The sequence below is a fragment of the Capricornis sumatraensis genome, chromosome 4 (assembly GCF_032405125.1).
Source record: "Capricornis sumatraensis isolate serow.1 chromosome 4, serow.2, whole genome shotgun sequence".
NCBI lineage: Eukaryota > Metazoa > Chordata > Mammalia > Artiodactyla > Bovidae > Capricornis > Capricornis sumatraensis.
Window position 1 is genome coordinate 156,316,286 of NC_091072.1, and position 20,451 is coordinate 156,336,736.

The window sequence follows — 20,451 nt, forward strand, 5'->3', positions numbered from 1 at the left end:
ATCCACTGTTTGGGGTTATATTGTTAGTAATCCTAATTTTGAAAGTTATACTTCAGTTATATATTTCACAGTAGTGAACGTTTGCCCAATTTCTCAGCTAAGTATTTCTTGTACAAGAGATGATACAGCTAAATCTGCCATGAGGACCACAGAAATATAGAAGACACCAAGGGTAACCTACAGAATCAGAATGTAAGAATGAAAGGGTGTTTTGACTCAACACTAGTTTCCTACATGTTCAGTCCAAGTTCATTTTTGTTTAAATAGTCACATTTCTTATCCACAGTCCATTGGATAAACCTAATGTATTATGCTGAACTTTTCAAACCAGATTAAAATCTGTCCTGGTAGCCTCATTTTGTGCCACCATGTTTGGACTGAATGTATACTCAGGTGAAGAAACATCATTTTTGACCACATCGCCTGGCATTTGGGATCTTACTTCCCCAACCCAGGGTTGAAGCGAGCCCGCTGCAATGGAAGTGTGGGGTCTGAACCGTGGACCTCCAGGGAAGTCCTGAAGAAGCATTTTAGTCAAAGTCCTTTTGTATTTGAGCATCTGAGAACTGTATATGGAAACCTGTCAATAAACTATTTGATAGAAGTAGCCTGCTGTTGATGTTGATCGGTTGATACTTTGGAAAGTAAGCAGAAAGGTCTTACTGCATAGTGTGAGTTCATTCGTTTCAGGTTGTTCGTGATACCGTTCTACGGTGTTTGTCATGGGATACTTTAAAGGTAATGGGATAAATTTCAGATTTGTACATTTCTAATCAAAGAGAAAGGGGAGTCAGCAAATTAAACATGTTAGAAGCTCACCTTAGTATCCAGAAAAAGTTCTCTCTGTCATTTACTATCTTAACCTCCTATTTCTCAGTCCACTGCAGTCTGGCTTATGTGCTTCACTGCTCTTAACTTAGACCGCCGACTATCTCCTGTTACCTATATTCAGTGAATTCTCTATCAAGCATGGAACACCACGAGCATTGCCTTCTTGGAACCTGGTTTCCAGGACAGTATTCCTGGTAGATGGGCTGCAGGAGGGTGTTGAATTTTAGCATTCTTTGCTGGTAAGATCATTGTCCCTTAAATATGGGCATGTCCAGGTTATCCAAGCCAGTAACTTCAGAGTCATCCCTCTTTTTCTCTCTGTAACCCCCAACCGTAGTTAGAGAGTTCTTCTGATAGACCTCTTTGATGCCCCTTTAGCAGCAGCCTCCTCACCAGTCTGCCTTACTCTAGACTTGTCTGTCGATTTATTCTTCATCTTCTTTGTCTGAGTGGGCTAGAGCATGCAGATTCATTCATATCCTGAAAAGTGAAAGTCGCTCAGTCTTCTCTGACTCTTTGCGACCCCATGGACTATATTAAGTCCATGAAATTCTTCAGGCCAGAATATTGGAGTGGGTAGCCGTTCCCTTCTCCAGGGATCTTCCGCACCCAGGGATCGAACCAAGGTCTCCCACATTGCAGGCAGATTCTTTAACAGCTGAGCCATCAGGAAAGCCCAAGAATACTGGAGTCGGTAGCCTATCCCTTCTCCAGTGGATCTTCCCAACCCAGAAATTGAACCAGGGTCTCCTGCATTGCAGGTGGATTCTTTACCAGCTGAGCTACCAGGGAAGCCCTTTGTTCATGTCATATTTTGCTTAAAACTCTTCAGTTGGGAAATTTTTCTCTTTGCAATAAAAATCGCAAGGTATTAACGTTAAGGGTCCTCTAGATTGTTGCTGTTATTTGCTGAACAGTAAATTTTATTCAGCTGATCTGAACTAATCCCTGTGAAGGGCAAGTTGAAATGGGGGCCTGGGAAGGTGATTTATTTAAACCTTTATATTTTTCCTTTCCTTGAAGGCAAAGGAAGAAGCTGAGGAGCTTAGTAAGAGTCATGGATTGAGGCTGGTCAGTATTGAAACACACTGTTCAGTGTTCGTTTAAATCCTGGCATTTAATTTTTTAATTATTTTTCCCTTGCATCTTCATACATAATACTTTTTGTTTGGGATTTGCTTTTCTACTAGTTTTAGACCATTGGGTTTTATTTCTGTTTATGACAAACTGGTTAAAGACATAATCTCTCATTTTTAGTAATCTTTTTCCTATATGCTGCTCATGAACTCACAACCAGGTTTTTTTCTTGGAAGCCCCTTGCAGAAGAACCTAATCGGGAAAGATTGGAAGTTTGATTGTTAAAATAAAACCCTCATGTTACATTTATTGAGCTTTAGTACTCTTAACCCTTTGGGGTTTCCCTGTTGGCTCAGCGGGTAAGCCTGCAATGTAGGAGAGACAGGTTTGATCCTTGGGTTGGGAGGATCCCTTGGAGAAGGAAATGGCAACCCACTCCAGTACTCTTACCTGAAAAATCCCATGGACAGAGGAGCCTGGCAGGCTGTAGTACAGAGGGTCTCGAAGAGACAGATGCGACTGAGCACACCTCTTAACTCTACCAACATAGAACTGATACAGTTTGGGTAATTTTTCTTAGTCTGTTAAGTATTTAAGTTTTGTTTAAAAATGTTTTCGCAGTTTAAAAATGTTCAGAAAAGTTATGCTTCTCATAAGATTCCCTACTACTCTAAAATAACTGCTAAAAATGAAGTCTATTTGCTTACTTACATAGAACATTCAGCTGGGATCCAGGGACTTTAACAGAGTCCCTATTCAGTAACAAAATAGTACAATCTCAGGGAAGCCAGTGATGGATCACCAACTGCACCTATAAAATGAGAGAATCAGTCATTTCTAATCTTGGGCTCTCCTTGGGAGGGGCAGTGTTCTCTCAGAGGCCTGAGGAAAATGCATCTTGGCTCTCCCGATTCCTCCCCACCTGGTGTGTGTTGGGCGCTCAGGCTCTTCATTTGTGTCTGACTCTGCGACCCCGTGGACTGTAGCTCACCAGGCTCCTCTGTCCATGGGCTTCTCCAGACAAGAACACTGGAGTGGGTTGCCATGCCCTCCTCCAGGGGATCTTCCCCACCCAGGGATTGAACCGTGTCTCTTGAGTCTCCTGCATTGGCAGGTGGGTTCTTTACCACTGGTGCCACCTGGGAAGCCCAATATGGTTCTGGTTTTATATTTTGTCTGTTTGCAAGTAAACACTACTAGGTGATCCTGAGGATCCTTTGCTCAGTCCTGCCTGGTATATAGCTTTAAAAAGAGGATTAATGAATTGGCACATTTTTTAATAGACACATACATTTATATACTTTGGAATTTTTCTCTGTTTTTAATATGTAAGGACCATCTTGTTCGTTCTTTTAAAAAAACTCCATTCATTCATGGGGGTAGAATAAGTAGCCTTTTGATAGAAGAGGTAACATGAGCTCAGTTGGAAAGTAATTGGTAAATTAAGTCAGCTTAAGAATTAGCTTTTAAACTCCAGATATTTGGACCCCTTGAACTGTGCTAAGTTAGGTACCAGTGATGGCTGATGGCATTGGGGAATCCTAAATGTGCAGAACTCTGAGGCACAATCAGACTAGCTCAGAACAGTCAGTGGTAATCAAATGAAATAGTAAGATCTGTTTAGTCATGGGTCACAGTAGATGCGACTCTTGAGTCTTCTTTGCTCTGCAGGCTTTTCTCTGACTGCGGTGAGCGGGGCTGTTCTCGCAGTGCGCAGGCTTCTCACTGCGATGGCTGCTCTTGTTGGGGAGCACGGGCTGTAGGTGCGTGGGCTTCCTTAGTTGTGGCCTAGGGGCTTAGTTACCCTGTAGCATGTGGGATCTTCCAGATTCAGGGATCAAACCTGTGTCTCCTGGATTGGCAGGCAGATTCTTTACCGCTGAGCCACCAGGGAAGCCTATGACACTCTGGCATAGTCTTCCAAATTTAATTTAATCATTGAAAATAACAAGTTTTAAGGAAAGGTTAAGAGAACTTTTATAAATTTGTAAATTACCCAATCAGATATAAATATAGTGTGCAGTTGCAGAATTGCTGGAACTGTTTATTATCATGTTCATTTATTGAGTATATGTGAGGTACTATGGGAAATGTAAATGTTAAATGAGACCCTTACCTTTCAATACTTAAAATTTGGTAAAGAAGATGTACACAAATATTTAGCTATAACAACAAGTAGAATAGGGAGTACACAATTGAGGTTGTAACAGTGAACCATCTTAGAAAATAGGAGTACTTGAATCAGACTTTGAGTTGAAACCTGAGTGGATCTTTTGTAGTGATCACTAAATTAGGTCTGTTGAAAATACAGGATTGCCATTAAAAGAACAACCCTATAACCATTGTCAAGGTCTACCAGTGTTAGCTTTCCTATCTGTTTCACAGTGGAGCCTAACTTTGTAATGAGATGTTGAATATTTTGAAACAGTAACCGAGTGCAGCAGATTTGGCTGTAGTACAGGTGAAGTTAAATCCTCAAGATGAGGGCCTAGAGTAAGGCTTCTGCATTACTGAAGTTGATTTCTCCTCAATGAACTCTCTATATGTGGCTTTTAACTACTTCTGAGATTCTTGGAGGATTAATGAGAATAATGTGTTTATTGAGGAAACACAATATGACACATTGGAAGTGCCTTATAAAAATTTGTTTTCGTTATTATAAGCTAGTCTTACCTCCTAACAGAGTGAGGATTCTATTGAATAATAATAGGTAACATTTTCATAGTTCTTAATATGTGCCAAGCACTGCTCTAAATACTTATATTAACTTGTCGAATTCTCACAAATAACCCATGAAGTGAGTACTTCTCCTGTTGTGGAAACTAGGTTCTTCTGTGTATACTTTAAAATAGTCTTGTCTGGTGGTTTGAAAAACTGTTAGGTTTTTTTTTGTGGGGGGTGGTATTGCTTGGCATTTGGGATCTTTAAAATAGTCTTGTCTGGTGGTTTGAAAAACTGTTAGGTTTTTTTTTTTGTGGGGGGTGGTATTGCTTGGCATTTGGGATCTTAGTTCCCCAATCAGGGGTGGAACCAGTGCCCCCCTGCAGTGGAAGCATAGTCTTAACCACTGGACTGCCAGGGAAGTCCCGTGTTAGGATTTTGATTGGCATTGCATTGAATCTATAGGTCTATATTGGGGAAGAATTGATGTCTTTATGTAATATTGAGGATTTCTACCCATATGTTTTGTGATGTTATTCTGTTTATTTAGATGGTCTTTAGTTTCATTGTTCATGTATATCTTCTAATACTAGAAGATTCCCCCCCATTTCTTAAAATTATGTCTTTATGTAATATTGAGGATTTGTACCCATATGTTTTGTGATGTTACTCTGTTTATTTAGATGGTCTTTAGTTTCATAGTTCACGTATATTTTCTAATACTAGAAGATCCCCCCCATTTCTTAAAATTATTTCTCATCATTTTTTGCTGATATGCAGAAATGCAATTTAATTTGCTAACCTCTTACTATTTCCACTTCTTGGCTTTGGAATTTCACTGTTGACAGGTGTATTGTTTGCATACAGTAAGTTACGTGTCTTCTTTTTCAGTTTTGACTCATGAATATTTCTTGTATTATTGCTTTGACTAGAGACTCCAGTTCAGCACTGAATAGAAATGGTTGTTTTGGATATCTTTGTCTTGTTCTGATGCTGAAGAGGCTGTTTTTAATGTTGGTGCATTATCCATAATCGCTGTCAGTTTTTAGGTTTTGGAAGACCCCTTTTTATCAATTTAAGGAAGTTCTTACCAGTTGTGTGTGTGTGTGTTTTATTGGAGTGTTACTGATTTACACAGGCTTCCCTGGTGACTAAAGAGTCACCTGCCAGCGCATGAGATGTGGGTTCAATACTTGGATGGGGAAGATAACACTGGAGAAGGAAATGGCAACCCACTCCAGTATTCTTGCCTGGAAAATCCCACAGAGGATCCTGGCAGGCTACAGCCGATGGGGTCGCAAAAAGTCAGACGCGACTGCAGATGAGAGCATAGTTGATCTACACTTGTGTTAGTTTCAAGTCTACAGCAAAGTGATTCAGTTATACGCATATCTTTTCTGTTTCCCATCAGGTTTTGGTTGCTGTAGTTTTGTTTTTAAAGTCGTGATTGGGTATTGACTTTTATCCAGTGCCTTTATTCCAGTCATTGAACCTAATGTTTTCTTTCTTCTCTGTTACTATGGTGAATATGCAAACCTCTCTTTCTTGGATTCCTGAGATGATCCCAACTTGGTCATGATAGTACACTTTTAAGACACTGATAAATTTGGTTTGCTCTTTTTGAAGGATTCTTGCTTCTGTGTTAATGATTTTCTTTTCTTGTACTGGCCATGTGTGGTTTTTAGAGTATTTCTGTTTTCTAGAAGTATTTGTGTGAGGTTGAATTGTCTTTTCCTTGAAAGTTCAGTAGGACATGCCTGCAAAAATACTTATATTTGGTCTTTATGGGAAAATTAAGCAATTGTTCTTTGATAGTAATAGGAATATTCAGGCTTTCTCTGTTTCCTTTTAAACTTTTTAAATGGAAGAATTCAATTTAATAGAAAAAAAGAATTCCCATGTGCCTGTTACTTCAGGTTACTAATAATTTTGTCCCCTCCTCCCCTCTTTTTTCTGCTGGAGTTTTTAAAAGTAAATCCAAGGCTTGTTTCACTAGAAATGCTTAAATATGTATCTCTTAGGCTTTATTTTAATAACTATTCTGTTGTCGTACCCCACAAAATTAATGATTTTCTTAATATTATCCATTAATCAGTATTTGTGTTATCTTGATTCTCTTCTTAAAATGTATTTCCACAGTTGGGTTTGAATCAGGTATTCAAACGAGGTATTGTTGAATCTCCTGAGAACGTCTATCATTGACTTGTTGGAGATGCAGGGATACGTATAATTGCCTTTTGATTGAGGTTTATTGAGTGCTTAACAGGAATTTATTAATTTTGTCTCTTTTCTGTTTTTTTTTTTTGGTATAAAATCGATTAGTAATGCCACTTTCTCTTTTTATTGTCTTTTCTCCTTAAGTTTCTCAGAAGTTTATCTTTTATTACTCTCATCGAAGAACCAACTTACGGTTTTGTTAGTAACCTCTCCATTTTTCTTTTTTATTGCATTGCTTTTGTATTTGATCATGTTTTTCTTTTTTTTTTCAAATATCTTAGATATTTGTTGATTTCTAGCTTTATTTCCTTTAAGTTTTGAAACGTATTCTTAATCGTTACTCAACCAGGGATTGAACCCAAGCAGTGAAAACCTGGAGTCCTAACCACTGGACTGCCAGGGAATTCCCCAAGTGTATATTTTAAATTTCTAAATAGGTAGAGATTATTTTTTCTTAAACACTAAAAATATGCTGATGTGGAATGTTTCCTTGTGTATTCCAGGGGGACAGTAGAATGGAAACTGCTTAAAAGTTTGTATGATTCCAGTGTTGTGAATTATGTAAATAGAAGGAAATGAAGGAAATATGTAATTATATTAAGCAGTTGTCTTGAGTAGTGATGTCAGGTAAATTTTATTTGAAACCTTATTTATATTCCAAAACTAATCATGAGATACTTTATTTTTATGATGGAGGGGCACATGATTTTTCAGAAGGAAAGAGAATAATTCTGTACTCTAAATCACGTCCTGAGATCCTGAGGTACAATTCAGTTCAACTAAAATATCACCCTTTGAGGAGTTGGTATGTAAATAAGTAACTCATGTCATTCCCAGAGCCACAGTCTGGGTGCATAGGTGGGGTGAGGGGTGGTGGAGGGGAAAAGATGGCAGGAGAGGAGGAAGAGAGACACATACGGAATTTCAGTGCCATGACAGAATGCAAAAGAACAGGAAGTTCACATAAAAGAATTGTACTTACGAACTGAGGGTAATTAGACTAAGAAGATAATTATTAAAGTGGTATCTTGTCTTTGGATGAATTATCTTTAATAGGATTATCAGTTGTAGATTCAACTATATTTACTTTTTAAATACCCAGTAGGGCCTTTTTTGTTTAAAATTAACTATTTTTGGCTGCACTGGTGTTTCTTTGCTGCGTGCAGTCTTTCTCTGGCTGTGGTGCTGGAGCTTCTCAGTGCAGTGGCCTCTCTCGCTGCCGAGCACAGGCTCTGGGACACGTGGGGTCACTGGCTGTGGCACTTGGGCTCGGAGTCGCAGCTCACAGGTTTACATGCCCCCGTGCCCAGTCGGGTGGAACTACCCTGCACTGACCGGCAGATTCTTAACCGCTGGACCACCGAGGAAGTTCAGCAGTGCCCTTTTAATGTTAAAACTACTTGGAGAATTAAAACTCGGAACACCTCAGTCCTTCTATTTACATAACACTGGATGGAGGAGCCTGGTGGGCTGCAGTCCATGGGGTTGCAAGGGTCGGACATGACTGAGCGCCTTCACTTTCACTTTTCACTTTCATCCATTGGAGAAGGAAATGGCATCCCACTCCAGTGTTCTTGACTGGAGAATCCCAGGGATGGGGGAGCCTGGTGGGCTGCCGTCTGTGGGGTCGCACAGAGTCGGACACGACTGAAGCGACTTAGCAGCAGCAATCATGTATACTTTTAAGCAGCTTTCATTCTACTGTCCCCCTGGAGTACACAAGGAAACATTCCACCATCAGCATATAATGAGTTAATACTGTCAACAACCAGGGACAGTTTTGCACTTCCAAGGCACATTTGGTGATATCTGGAGACATTTTTGATTGTCACAAATTGGTAGAGGTACTACTAGCATTAACAAGAGAGACCAGGGATTTGCTGAGCATAGTGCACGGGACAATTTTTCCTTCCTCCCAAGCAGAATTATCTAGCCTAGAATGTTCAATAGTGCCAAGGACAAGGAAACCTAGGTTAATCTATAATTTTCACATCTTCTTTTTGGCACAGGGGTAGGGCAGAGATGGAGTGGTAATGGTTTGTAGGTTGGTGAATAAACTAGACTCATGGTTTCGTATCTTAGTCAGCTAGATTTTGGTTAAGGAACACTAATCTGTGGTTTGAAGTCAGGTGAACACAACTTCATTCAGCTTTGTGGCAGGTGCTGTGTGATAGCAGTTAGAGGTAAGCAGCCCCCGTCTTCCCGGAGCTTACCCTGAGTGGTCTACAAAGAACAGATCTTTTCCTTTTTATCAGTTGTCTTTTTTATAACTATATATATATATATTTTTATTCTGAATTAAGTCTGTGTATAGATTCTGGATTTAGTCTGTGTACAGATTAGTTATTTTAACCTCTTGTAAGAAATTCTGGGTATCACACTAATATGTATTCTTTGGTTTTATTTTAGGTACAGTTTATAAATGTTTAAACTTGTTGGCATGATAGTACTCTTTTATGTATATTTTATTTGTACACACACACAAACGTGTAAGATAAAACTTTAGTGTAACATGAAAAACTAATACAAGCAGATAGTATTCCATGGGGTGAGGGTTAGAAATGACACTTAATGCTTATCAAGAGCAAGTGTAGAGAAATTTGTAATTTTGACTGTCATAGTTTAACCTTTATCTTCCCTCTTTGTTTTTAGATTTTGGCTCTCTGTTTGACTTGGAGCACGACTTACCAGATGAATTAATCAACTCTACAGAATTGGGACTAACCAATGGTGGTGATATTAGTCAGCTTCAGACAAGTCTTGGCATAGTACAAGATGCAGCCTCTAAACATAAACAACTGTCAGAATTGCTACGGTCTGGTAGTTCCCCTAACCTCAATATGGGGGTTGGTGGCCCAGGCCAAGGCATGGCCAGCCAAGCCCAACAGAACAGTCCTGGATTAGGTTTGATAAATAGCATGGTCAAAAGCCCAATGGCCCAGGCAGGCTTGACTTCTCCCAACATGGGGATGGGCACTAGTGGACCAAATCAGGGTCCCACGCCGTCTGCAACAGGTATGATGAGCAGTCCAGTCAATCAGCCTGCCATGGGAATGAACACGGGGATGAATGCTGGCATGAATCCTGGAATGTTGACTGCCGGCAGTGGCCAAGGGATGATGCCTAATCAAGTCATGAACGGTTCAATTGGAGCAGGCCGGGGGCGACCTAATATGCAGTACCCAAACCCAGGCATGGGAAATGCTGGCAACTTAATGACTGAGCCGCTGCAGCAAGGCTCTCCCCAGATGGGAGGACAGACGGGACTGAGAGGCCCCCAGCCTCTTAAGGTGAGTGCAGTTTCCGTTTGTGTGCCCTGTCTCTGTGTTTCTGAGTGTTCAGGGGTGGAGGAGGAGGGCCTGAGGTCAGTTACTCATGTATTCTTTACTGTTTATGTTTAATCTTCTTATATTATGTAGCATTTCCTACATATTCTATGCCAGGGATCTATTGTCACAAATTTTATAATGCTCTTACATTAAATGTTAAGTGATACATTTATTTTAACAGCTGTGAAGGTACCTTTACAGTTTGTTTCAAATTGATTGCCAGCTAATTCCTGTTCTCTGTGACACAAATATTAGAATATTTTCATCTCATTTTAGCCTTCATAGCCTCCCTTAAAACACAGTTTTGAGAGAGCTGGCATACTATCTTCAGATAGACTTCATTTGTTCCCATTGCTTGGAATGTCCCTGGTTTTTAACAGATGTGTTATTTTTTTTCCTTATTGGTTGATGGATATTAAGATGCGTTTTTGTTTAGTCACTTAAGTTGTGTCCAACTCTTGTGACCCATGGACTCCAACCTGCCAGGCTCCTCTGTGGATGGGATTTTCTAGGCAAGAATATGGGACTTGGTTGCCATTTCCTTCTCCAGGGGATCTTTGCAACCCAGGGATCTAACCCACGTCTCTTGTGTTGGCAGGCAGGTTCTTTAATCCTGAGCCACCTGGGAAACCCTAAGATGCGTTAGTTTGCCATTAGGCCCCAACCAACATTCCAGGTGTTCTAATTAACCTGATCTTGGCTGTTATTTGAAAGACTTTTCTTTTTAAAAAAGCCTACTTTCTTAGCCTTATCAAGTAGAGAATGTTAAATACATTTTAAAATACATTTAAATATGTTCTCTGTATAATTAAAATTTTATCAGCATACATTTGATGTTTATTCCTCCATATTCTTCCTACACATTTTATTTCTTTTTCTTGAAATGACATCACACTATAGTTGCCAGTCTCTGACATGTAATTATTCCTAAGTTCTTGTTGAATGAAAGAGATGGCTTCACTTGTAAGGTGATATTAGAGGTGGGAGAGATTTTTCACTTGGAGTTAGGAGCAAGCGTGCTCTGTAAGAATAATTTGAGCAACATTAGGACTTGTGTATTCCTGAGAATCATGATGGTGAGAGTTCTAGAATGAAAGTAAAACGTGGATGAATTGGGAGTGGGAACCCTGAGGTCACATAGATAAATGAAAGCCCTTAAATATGTGTGGTGTGTGTGTGTATATATATATTTTATAGCTACAGGGTGAAAAATATAGACAACTTAGGAAAAGATTCTGTTTGGTGTCAGCTACCTACTCTGTAGGTTCTCCCTTTCTGGCACTTTCATGTTGCTGTGTTGATGTTTACTTAAAATATTTGGACTGAGAAAGAAACAGGAAGGTAGGGTATTTATTAAGTACCTCTTCTAGATTCTAGGGATATGCCTATTAAGAGTCCCTGCCCTCCTGATGTTTATATGGGGGCAGGGATGACAAACATTACACCTTCACTGATTGAGCAAATATTTACTGAGTCGTAGCTTTGATGCTGAAGCTGGAGCAGTGAATAAGCTCACTTCATGGAACTTACTTTCTAGGGTACACATAAGATGTAAATTAATAGTATTCCAGGTAGTGCTGTGAAGAAAAATAAGAAAAGGCTCATTAGGAGAATGCCTAGGTTGAGAGTGGGTCACTGTTCTATTTATAATCTGAATCGCACATTTCTACATCAGCATTGTTTCAGGTTGGATATATAGCAGTAAATTAATCAGACAAAAAAATCCTTGGCTCTGTGGAGCCTATATTTTCATGGGGAGGCATAATTCAAATATAAAGACTTTATTACCTATATGAGTACTGAACCCATAAAGTTTAAAAGTAAGAGTATTAAGTATAAGGCAGAGAGGAAGAATCGATCCTGAGAGAGAAAAAGACAAGTCATTATGCCAAATCCTGATGGATTTTAAAGGAGACTCTTACTCCCAAATTTGCAGTCTTGATGGGTGTGGTTTTAGATGTGCTGTATCAGTTTGAATTAAGTCAGTAGTGTAAGAGTCAGGAATGAGTATGGAAAATGTTTAGGATTAGGTGTCTTCACTTCTGAAAGATGCCTCGTCGTCTTTGCTTATCGTTGTACATATCCCCCTGCCACCTCCTCTCCCACCCGCCACCAGTTCACACAGTGCCTGGGGAATGACTGGATATAGATGTGTTTATCAAATCCATTAGGTAGACCAGGTCAGGATGTAGTTTAATTTTGTTTTTATTATTTGGGGATTCATGGAGTCACATTTCCACGTTTCAGGTTTACTACTGGTGTGCATTACTGTTGATACATGCAAGTCTTACTAAGGGGATTCTGTCTCTTAGATATTCCTGGACTGTTCACACTGTTGTGTTTTGGGCACTGGTTTTTGTTTGTCAGTGTTTGTTACCATCGTGTGTCTTATGTGTTCCTGTGTTCCCTAAGTTTATGCATCGGACGGTAAGAAACAACCTGTAGAGTCAGACTTATTTTTAAAGAAAGATAAAATACTCCCCTGCAGCTCCTCTGGTTTTACTTGCCTAGAACTAACTGTGGCTTCCTGGTCCTCTGCCTTTCCAGTTGAGGTGGAGATGTGTATCGCTCTGGTCCAGGTAGGTGGCAGGTAGCTGGACACCTGGATCACATTAGCTGTAGAGAAGGGAACAAGATGGGATCACTAACTACAGTGTAGCAGAAGTTAAGTACAGTATATTCCCTTCCTATTATACTTAGAGAGTAGAGGGGGTTGAGTAGGTAGAAACGGTAAGGGTGAGGGGTTGATTGTGTTTATTTTCTAACACAGGCAGCAAAACTCTGAGGGAGATGGCACACACAAAGCCTGAGGGTCTTTGTTGGTCACAGTGACCAGAAGCGTTAGGAATGAATTACTGCCGTCTGATCAGCAGTTAGTGCAGTCTGTGTATTTGAGACCAGGGTCTGCTAGAGGGAACTTGGAGTTTCCAGGCTATGCATTGTGATTGAGGGAAGAAGCAGTGTCAGGAATTGTTGAAACTTGTTGTAGGCAGTCAAGGTGATGTCTATGTGAACAAATGTTTGAAGGACCAAACTCTACTAGGAGGTACTTGATAAAGACATTATGCGTCTTAACAAGAGACATGAAGGCATCTTACTAATTCCAATGTTTTATTTATATAAATTGTGGACTCTTAAATGGCTTTCGTTTTACATCTACCGTGAATTTCCATGCTAATAAGAAACACAAGTGAAATCCAACTCCCCCAAGTGTAGGTGATCACACTGTTGCAACTGTGTTAGTGTAAATATCAGTACTTTAAAAGCAGTATGGAGCAGCAGTGCTCCCAGCCCCATTTGGAACTACCAGAAGAAACTGGAACTTCACGTAAGCCTGTTTTTGTATTTGAGTATCCCTACATTTTCACTGGTCAGATTCACATAGGAAGTTCCAGTTATCGGAGACCAGATAAGTTTTTACTCTGGCTGCGTCCCACTGAGGCTGCCTTTTTTTTTTATGCTTTCACCAGAACGATGCCACTTCCCTTGGTCTCATTCCCTATCATCATCCCTGCCTCTTTGTGAATTTAGTGTTTTATTTCCTTTACAGGTTAGCATTCAGGAGCCAAAAAATAGGGAAGGAAGGTGTGCCACTCACTGCCTAGTTATAGGGAAAGGGAAAAGCTGAAGCAAATGTTGGAGATTCAAGAAACATGATGCTCAGGTTTGCAAGTAAATGAGTAAGGGAGATAAGTAGTACTTCTGCCATGGAGAAGTAGTCAAGTTCTCATGAAGATAATGAAAGGTCTGGTATACCATCGTTTTTTTCCCCCTTATGAGTAGAAAAAAGTGAGGACAGATGGCAAGAAAACCTGTTAGATGCAGTCTACGAAAGCTGTGATCAGGGACTTGAATTAAGACAGTGATAGTGGGCATGGATACATGGGACTCGGTGGCTAGAGATAGAATTTGAAGGACCCTTTGATAGGATTGGATCTGTCTGAGAAAGGTGAGAAATCTGGCGTGACTCGTTTAGCATCCTTAGTTTCTATCCTGAGTGCTTGCAAGTAGGCAGTAATTGACTTACACAGGGCTCTTAACGTGGAAGAATAGAGTTGTGAGTTGCATCATTGTTATCATTAAAACATTTGGCTTTTGAATAATTGATGCTGTGTTCTTTAAGCTACAGTATGATGGTTCCACATGGATTTAAATAAAGACAGGGAAATACTTTTTTTAAGCCATGCTCTGCGGCATATGGGATCTTAGTTCTTCGACCAGGGATCCAACCTGTGTCCCCTGCACTGGAGGTGCAGATTCCTAACCACTGGACTGCCAGGGAACTCCCCAAACTTCCTTTTTAAAGTACATAGGGATTGCAAATACACTCAGATTGCTTTATGAGCCAAGGAGGCAATTTAATAAAGCAGCTAGGTGTAAGATACCAAGAAATGCAGGCTTTAAAGTTTACACGCTGTATCTAGATAATTCAGATTCAAAAAAATTTTAAATCACTGTTCTGCTGTGTCCCTGAATTTAAAAAAAGACATATCCCACAAACTACCAGTTTTCTACCTTGTTTTGGTATTTGTTTGTTTTTTTAACCCAGCTGCTCCACACAGCATTTGGGATCGTAGTTCCCTGACTTCAAACCCAGGCCCCCTACACTGGAAGCAGAGTCTTAACCACTGGACAATAAGGGAAGTCCCCTCCCTTTTTTTTTTATTTTAATGCTGGAATAAGCATTCAAATGCTTTGATATATCAAGTTCTCTAATATATTTAAGGATTAGATAGTTTATTGAGTTGAATTGAATTTAAATGAAAATGATTTAGTACATTGAAAGTGGAGATGAATGGCAGAACCTGCTTAGTAGGTGTAGCTAAATGAAGACAAATTTTTAGTAACATCTCATATTTACAGGAAATACCTCTAAATTTACTGTACCTCAGGCCCCTAGTCTTTTTATATATGGAGAATTTCTTTTTAAACTGTCTTTGTAAATTAGGAAGCGGAAAAGGAAAGGAAATAGTATGTCCTGTTAGTGTGGGGAATAAGATGTGATTTCTTTTCTGTTTCTTCTTCTCAGATGGGAATGATGAACAACCCTAATCCTTACGGTTCACCATACACTCAGAATTCTGGACAGCAGATAGGAGCCAGTGGCCTTGGTCTCCAGATTCCGACAAAGTCTGTACTACCAAATAGCTTATCTCCATTTGCAATGGACAAAAAGGCAGTTCCTGGTGGAGGAATGCCCAATATGGTGGGTAGTAATCTATCTGCAGATTTGTTTTCCATCTGACACTTGAGCAAAAGAAATGTGTTTGGGACTTCCCTGGTGGTCCCGTGGTTAAGACTCTGTGCCTCCGATGCAGGGGGCGTGGGTTCCATCCCTGGCTGGGGAACTAAGATTCCACATGCCATGCATGCTTTGTGCAGCCAAAAGATTTTTTTTTTTTTTAAGAATTCTGTTAAACTTTTATGTTTTCTATTCTGCTGTAAAGCAGAACAGGGTTGTAATGGGATGGTCCCTGTGATCAAGGAAGCTTATGCCTGCCTTCCATTTCACATGGTGTTTTTTTACTTGGGTAAAAAAACTAACACCAGTAAGGGTGTTAGTCCAAACAAGTAAATGGGGCTGCCACAATGAAAGTTTTGGGGTCCTGCCATATTCAACTCCTTGTATACGCAATTCTTTCTATAGGATAAGAAAGTGGAACCATTTTCCTCTTCGGTCAGTCATCTGGATATCTATTGATTTATATCTGGTACTGTTAGAAGTAACTTCCCTCCCTCCCAAAGTTACACATTATTTTTAACAGTGACTGTTGTTATGGAAAAATCTCCAACTCTTCTAACAGTGTTGTTTTTCTAAAGTAAAACTATCTCTAGTTGTAAATGTGTCAAATAGTCCATGTTCATCTTCAAAAACTGTACTATAGAAATTTTATTTCCTTTTCAGATATTTTAGGTTTTTTGCTTTATGTCCCATAGTCACTGAATGCCTGTATTTCAGATGCTCTGCTAAGTACTGGAGACAAAAGATTAACACGTTTCTTAGTCTCCAGAAATGTCTACTTTTCTATAGGAAAAAACGAATTTTGTCCAGAGTTTACAAAAACTAGTTTTTCACCCACCTGAAAGGCCCCTGCCAGGTCTCCTGAGAAGCTCTTCACTACTTCAAGACCTAACTTGAACATGCCCTTCACAACAAATTCCTTTATTTACCCCCTTGCATTGGACTTTACCATGTCCTTCTCTTTCTTTTACTCTCTGTATGTTACACATCCTTGGATTATATTACTTGTTAATACAGTAATAGTAATTTATTTTCTTGTTAAATTAAGCTTCTTGATGGCAAAAGCCATCATTTATTTATCTTAGAATCCCCTGTGTTAAAAAATTGGGTCTGGCACCTGGTAGATGACATGTCGTTAAAGGTTTTCATTGAAAATCTCCAGGTCCGTATTTATTCAGTAGGTAGCACCCAGTGACACCTAACGTTGAATGTGTCTTTACTGTTGTATCCCTTAGGGCCAGCAGCAGGCCCCACAGGTCCAGCAGCCAGGCCTGGTGGCTCCGGTGGCCCAGGGGATGGGTTCTGGGGCACATACGGCTGATCCGGAGAAGCGCAAGCTCATCCAGCAGCAGCTTGTCCTCCTCCTGCACGCTCACAAGTGCCAGCGCAGGGAGCAGGCCAACGGGGAGGTGAGGCAGTGCAACCTTCCCCACTGTCGAACCATGAAGAACGTCCTTAACCACATGACACACTGCCAGTCGGGCAAGTCCTGCCAAGGTGAGTGGGCTCAGAGGTTTTTATGCTTCGCAGTCAATATTTATTTATAGTTAGAGCTGATCACATTTTCTCTCTCCTGAGATTCCTTACTGATAATACCTTACTCTATGTTATGATAAAATTCAGTATCATTTGGTGAGTGAGTATCTAGAGATATGGTAATAGAGGAAGTTTTAGAGACTTCTCTTTTGCAAGGAACTTTTATTTGCCCCAGCATAGCTTTAAATATTGAGAGTTTGCTGTCATGTAGGCAAACACTAAAAAGAATATTACCCATCTTAATATAATTATAGAGCCATTAGGAATCTGTATTTTTTATTGGAGCATAGTTGCTTTACGATGTGTGTCTGTTTCTGCTGTACAGCAAAGTGAATATTATACATATTAATATATCCACTCTCTATTCTTTTCACATGTAAGTCAAGTATTGAGTAAAGTTTCCTGTGCTAGATAGTAGATTCTTACTAGTTATCTGTTTTATAGAGTATAGTAGTATATATATGTCCTTCCCAATCTCCCAATTTTTCCACCTCCCCTGCCCAGTAACTAGAAGTTTTTTTTACACCTCTGATTCTGTTTCTGTTTTGTAAATAAGTTCGTTTGTACCCTTTTTTGTGGGGAAGGCTGCCCTGGCTCTTCATTGCTGCATGCAGGCCGCGGGGGCTCCTCCTGGTGGCGGCTTCTCTTGTTGCAGAGCACAGGCTCCAGGAGCTCAGGCTTCACCAGTTGCAGCTCTCGGGGCCTCGAGCTCGAGGGCTCAGAAGTTGTGGCCCACAGGCTTAGTTGCTCTGTGGCGTGTGGAGTCTTCCTGGACCAGGGTACCCTTGCATTGGCAGGCAGATTCCTATCCACTGAGCCGCCAGGGAAGCCCTGTACCCTTTTATTTTTTAAAGAGAAATCTATTTTTTAAATCTGTTTTTCTCACACAGTGTTGTGGTCAAAAATAGAGGCTCTGGAAATCAGACTGCTTGAGTTTGAATCCCACTTTGGGTGCTGTGTGACTTCGTTCAAATTACTTAACCAATTTTTGCCTATTTTCTCAACTATAAAATACAAGGATTAATAACTACCCTTTAGGGGGTGTTAGGAAGATGCATTAATAACATTTGTAGCACTCATTATATGGTTGATAAGTTAGCTAATACTAATGTAAAAAATCACTTTTCTTATTAGTGGCACACTGTGCATCTTCTCGACAAATCATTTCACACTGGAAGAATTGTACAAGGCATGATTGTCCTGTGTGTCTACCCCTTAAAAATGCTGGAGATAAGAGAAATCAACAGTGTAAGTGATGAAATCTTTGGAAACTTATATCAAAGTATTCTTAGACTCTTCACCAGTGCAGTTAGGTGAGATTTAATGTGCTTCTTGATTGTATGAAGTTGCTGTGACTGCCAGTGCTGCCATCCTAGATTATTTCCACTTATCACAGACTTCATGATGATAGGTTAGAACTGAAGTATTTATTACTTAAAATAAGATCCAGAAAGATCATTGCTTTGACATTGGGCAGATTCTTCTTCTTCTCTACCTGTGATCCTAATATTTAGATAATTTGAAATTAATGTTAAAGAAAAGTTTGAGGTTATTTTTAGAAGCCTGGGAGTGATGAGCTTTTCTTAGAGAAAAAAAAGTATCAAAAGTAGAAAGTGCAGCCACCACGTCTCATTTAGGATTTAAAAATTTAAATCCTGAATTTAGGATTTAGGATTGAAAGGTAGCATTTAGGATTGAAAGATAAATTTGGAACTGCATATAGCATATTTTTAAAAGGAATGCAATTCCATAAATTAGTAAATAAATCATAGATATCCTAGTAGAGAATTAGGACTAGGAAATAGTTCACTAGAAGGAGGAAATACCCAAAAGTTCCCTATTAAATTAAGTAATAAAATACCATTTCTTTCCTGTCAGGCTGTTGTGTATTCTTGGTGGGAACATTGATACAGCTTGTGGGGAGGCTTTTGGGTATTTTGGATCAAAAGTTTTTCATGCCAGTGATGCCCTTTGACCAATCAGTTCTATGCTTAGAAATTTAAGGAAATAATGGGAAACAAGGTGCATGTATTTGATAATCACACAACAGTATTTTTGTGTTTAAAACTCAGACATGATAGTATTTCCTGTCTCAGCATCTTTAATGTTGTAATACTCTCTCTTCTGTTTTCCCTAGCAATTTTGACTGGAGCACCAGTTGGACTTGGCAATACTAGCTCTCTAGGGGTGGGTCAGCAGTCCACTCCCAGCCTAAGCACTGTCAGTCAGATTGATCCCAGCTCTATAGAAAGAGCCTATGCAGCCCTTGGACTGCCCTATCAAGTAAATCAGATGCCGACCCAGCCCCAGGTGCAAGCGAAGAATCCGCAGAACCAGCAGTCTGGGCAGTCTCCCCAAGGGATGCGGCCCATGAGCAACATGAGTAAGTCTGTGTCCTCCTCGTCATGACAGAGGTGACACCAGCTGTGTGTGTGATTGCCGTGTAACGTGCAAGGGTAGCTCCTTGGTTCATTTTAGTCTACGTGTATGCGTATGTCTCTTTTACTCCGTCTCTGTTTGCTCCCCCATCTCCCCATCTTTTTTGTTGTTATGTGAATAAGTTTTTGAATTAACTTTTAAAAGATTATAGTGTAAAAATCACCTTGTAATCCATATACCAGAGACAACAGCTATTGATGTATATCCTTCTTAATCTTGTTGTACATATATTAGTTTCTGTTTCTAGGAATGGGATCCCATGAGTTTTAACAGACTGTTTCTTAGTACAGTGTGAACATCTTTCTGTTTCTGTACCTAATGTATCCTTTTTGATGTTTCTATAGTATTTTGTTGTATAGAACAGTCTTGTTACAGGTGGACATTTAAGTTTCCAAGTTTTTTGATATTTTAAAGTATAGAAAGAAATGGTTGTGTTTGGGCTGGAAGTTTTCTTTTGGTTTGAGGTGTTTGATTATGTTTATATAGATTGCAGTGTATCTGGTAGCTGGAGTGATTTGCCTTCAAAATAGTTTATCAGATACACTTGTTTGCCTAACCTCTCTCTATTATAGAACAGAGGGAAGGGAAGAGCGAGCTGTGTTCTTATACCCTAATTTGAGGGTGGTTTTTATTCTGTAATTATATGGGGAAAGAGATCGGCCCTAAGACTCTCTTTACTGTCAAGCAGTTAAACATCTATAAAGCAGTTTTGGTAAACCCATGCCTTAATACTTTGCTTCTTACTCTAAAACCGTTCTTGGTGATGAAGTTCTCTGTAACTAGACAGCAGTCTGATTTGAAGTAATCTACCATGCTTTTTTCTGTGAAACTCATTTTTGCTGTTCTATTGATAGGTGCAATAGGCTTTAGTTTTTGCACATTGTTGTTTGATTCTAAATGAGAAAGCAGAGTTGGGCACACTACTCATAAAAATATAAATCTTGTTGATTTTTATTTTAACTTAAGAAAGTATACACTCTCTTATAGCAAGGAATGCTAACCTGTTAAAGAGTTATTGAGAGAGGAGTTTAATTTATTTGCAATTGGATTTCTTTTACCTTTCTGAGTCTTTTTTTTAAATTTTGATCTCTTCTACTGTTTTGGGGGTGGGGGCGTTGC

At 39.6% G+C, this 20,451-nt stretch overlaps 1 protein-coding gene across 2 annotated transcripts in view; it reads left to right on the plus strand.

Moving 5' to 3' along the window:
- Positions 1 to 20,451, plus strand: part of EP300 (E1A binding protein p300) — a 64,382-nt gene that overhangs the window by 9,562 nt on the left and 34,369 nt on the right. For both annotated transcript variants that reach the window (XM_068970264.1, XM_068970265.1), the window contains exons 2-6: positions 9,439 to 10,076; positions 15,145 to 15,321; positions 16,593 to 16,854; positions 18,028 to 18,141; positions 19,031 to 19,276. In XM_068970264.1, the coding sequence (XP_068826365.1) occupies positions 9,439 to 10,076; positions 15,145 to 15,321; positions 16,593 to 16,854; positions 18,028 to 18,141; positions 19,031 to 19,276 (1,437 nt within the window). The remainder of the gene's footprint in view (positions 1 to 9,438; positions 10,077 to 15,144; positions 15,322 to 16,592; positions 16,855 to 18,027; positions 18,142 to 19,030; positions 19,277 to 20,451) is intronic.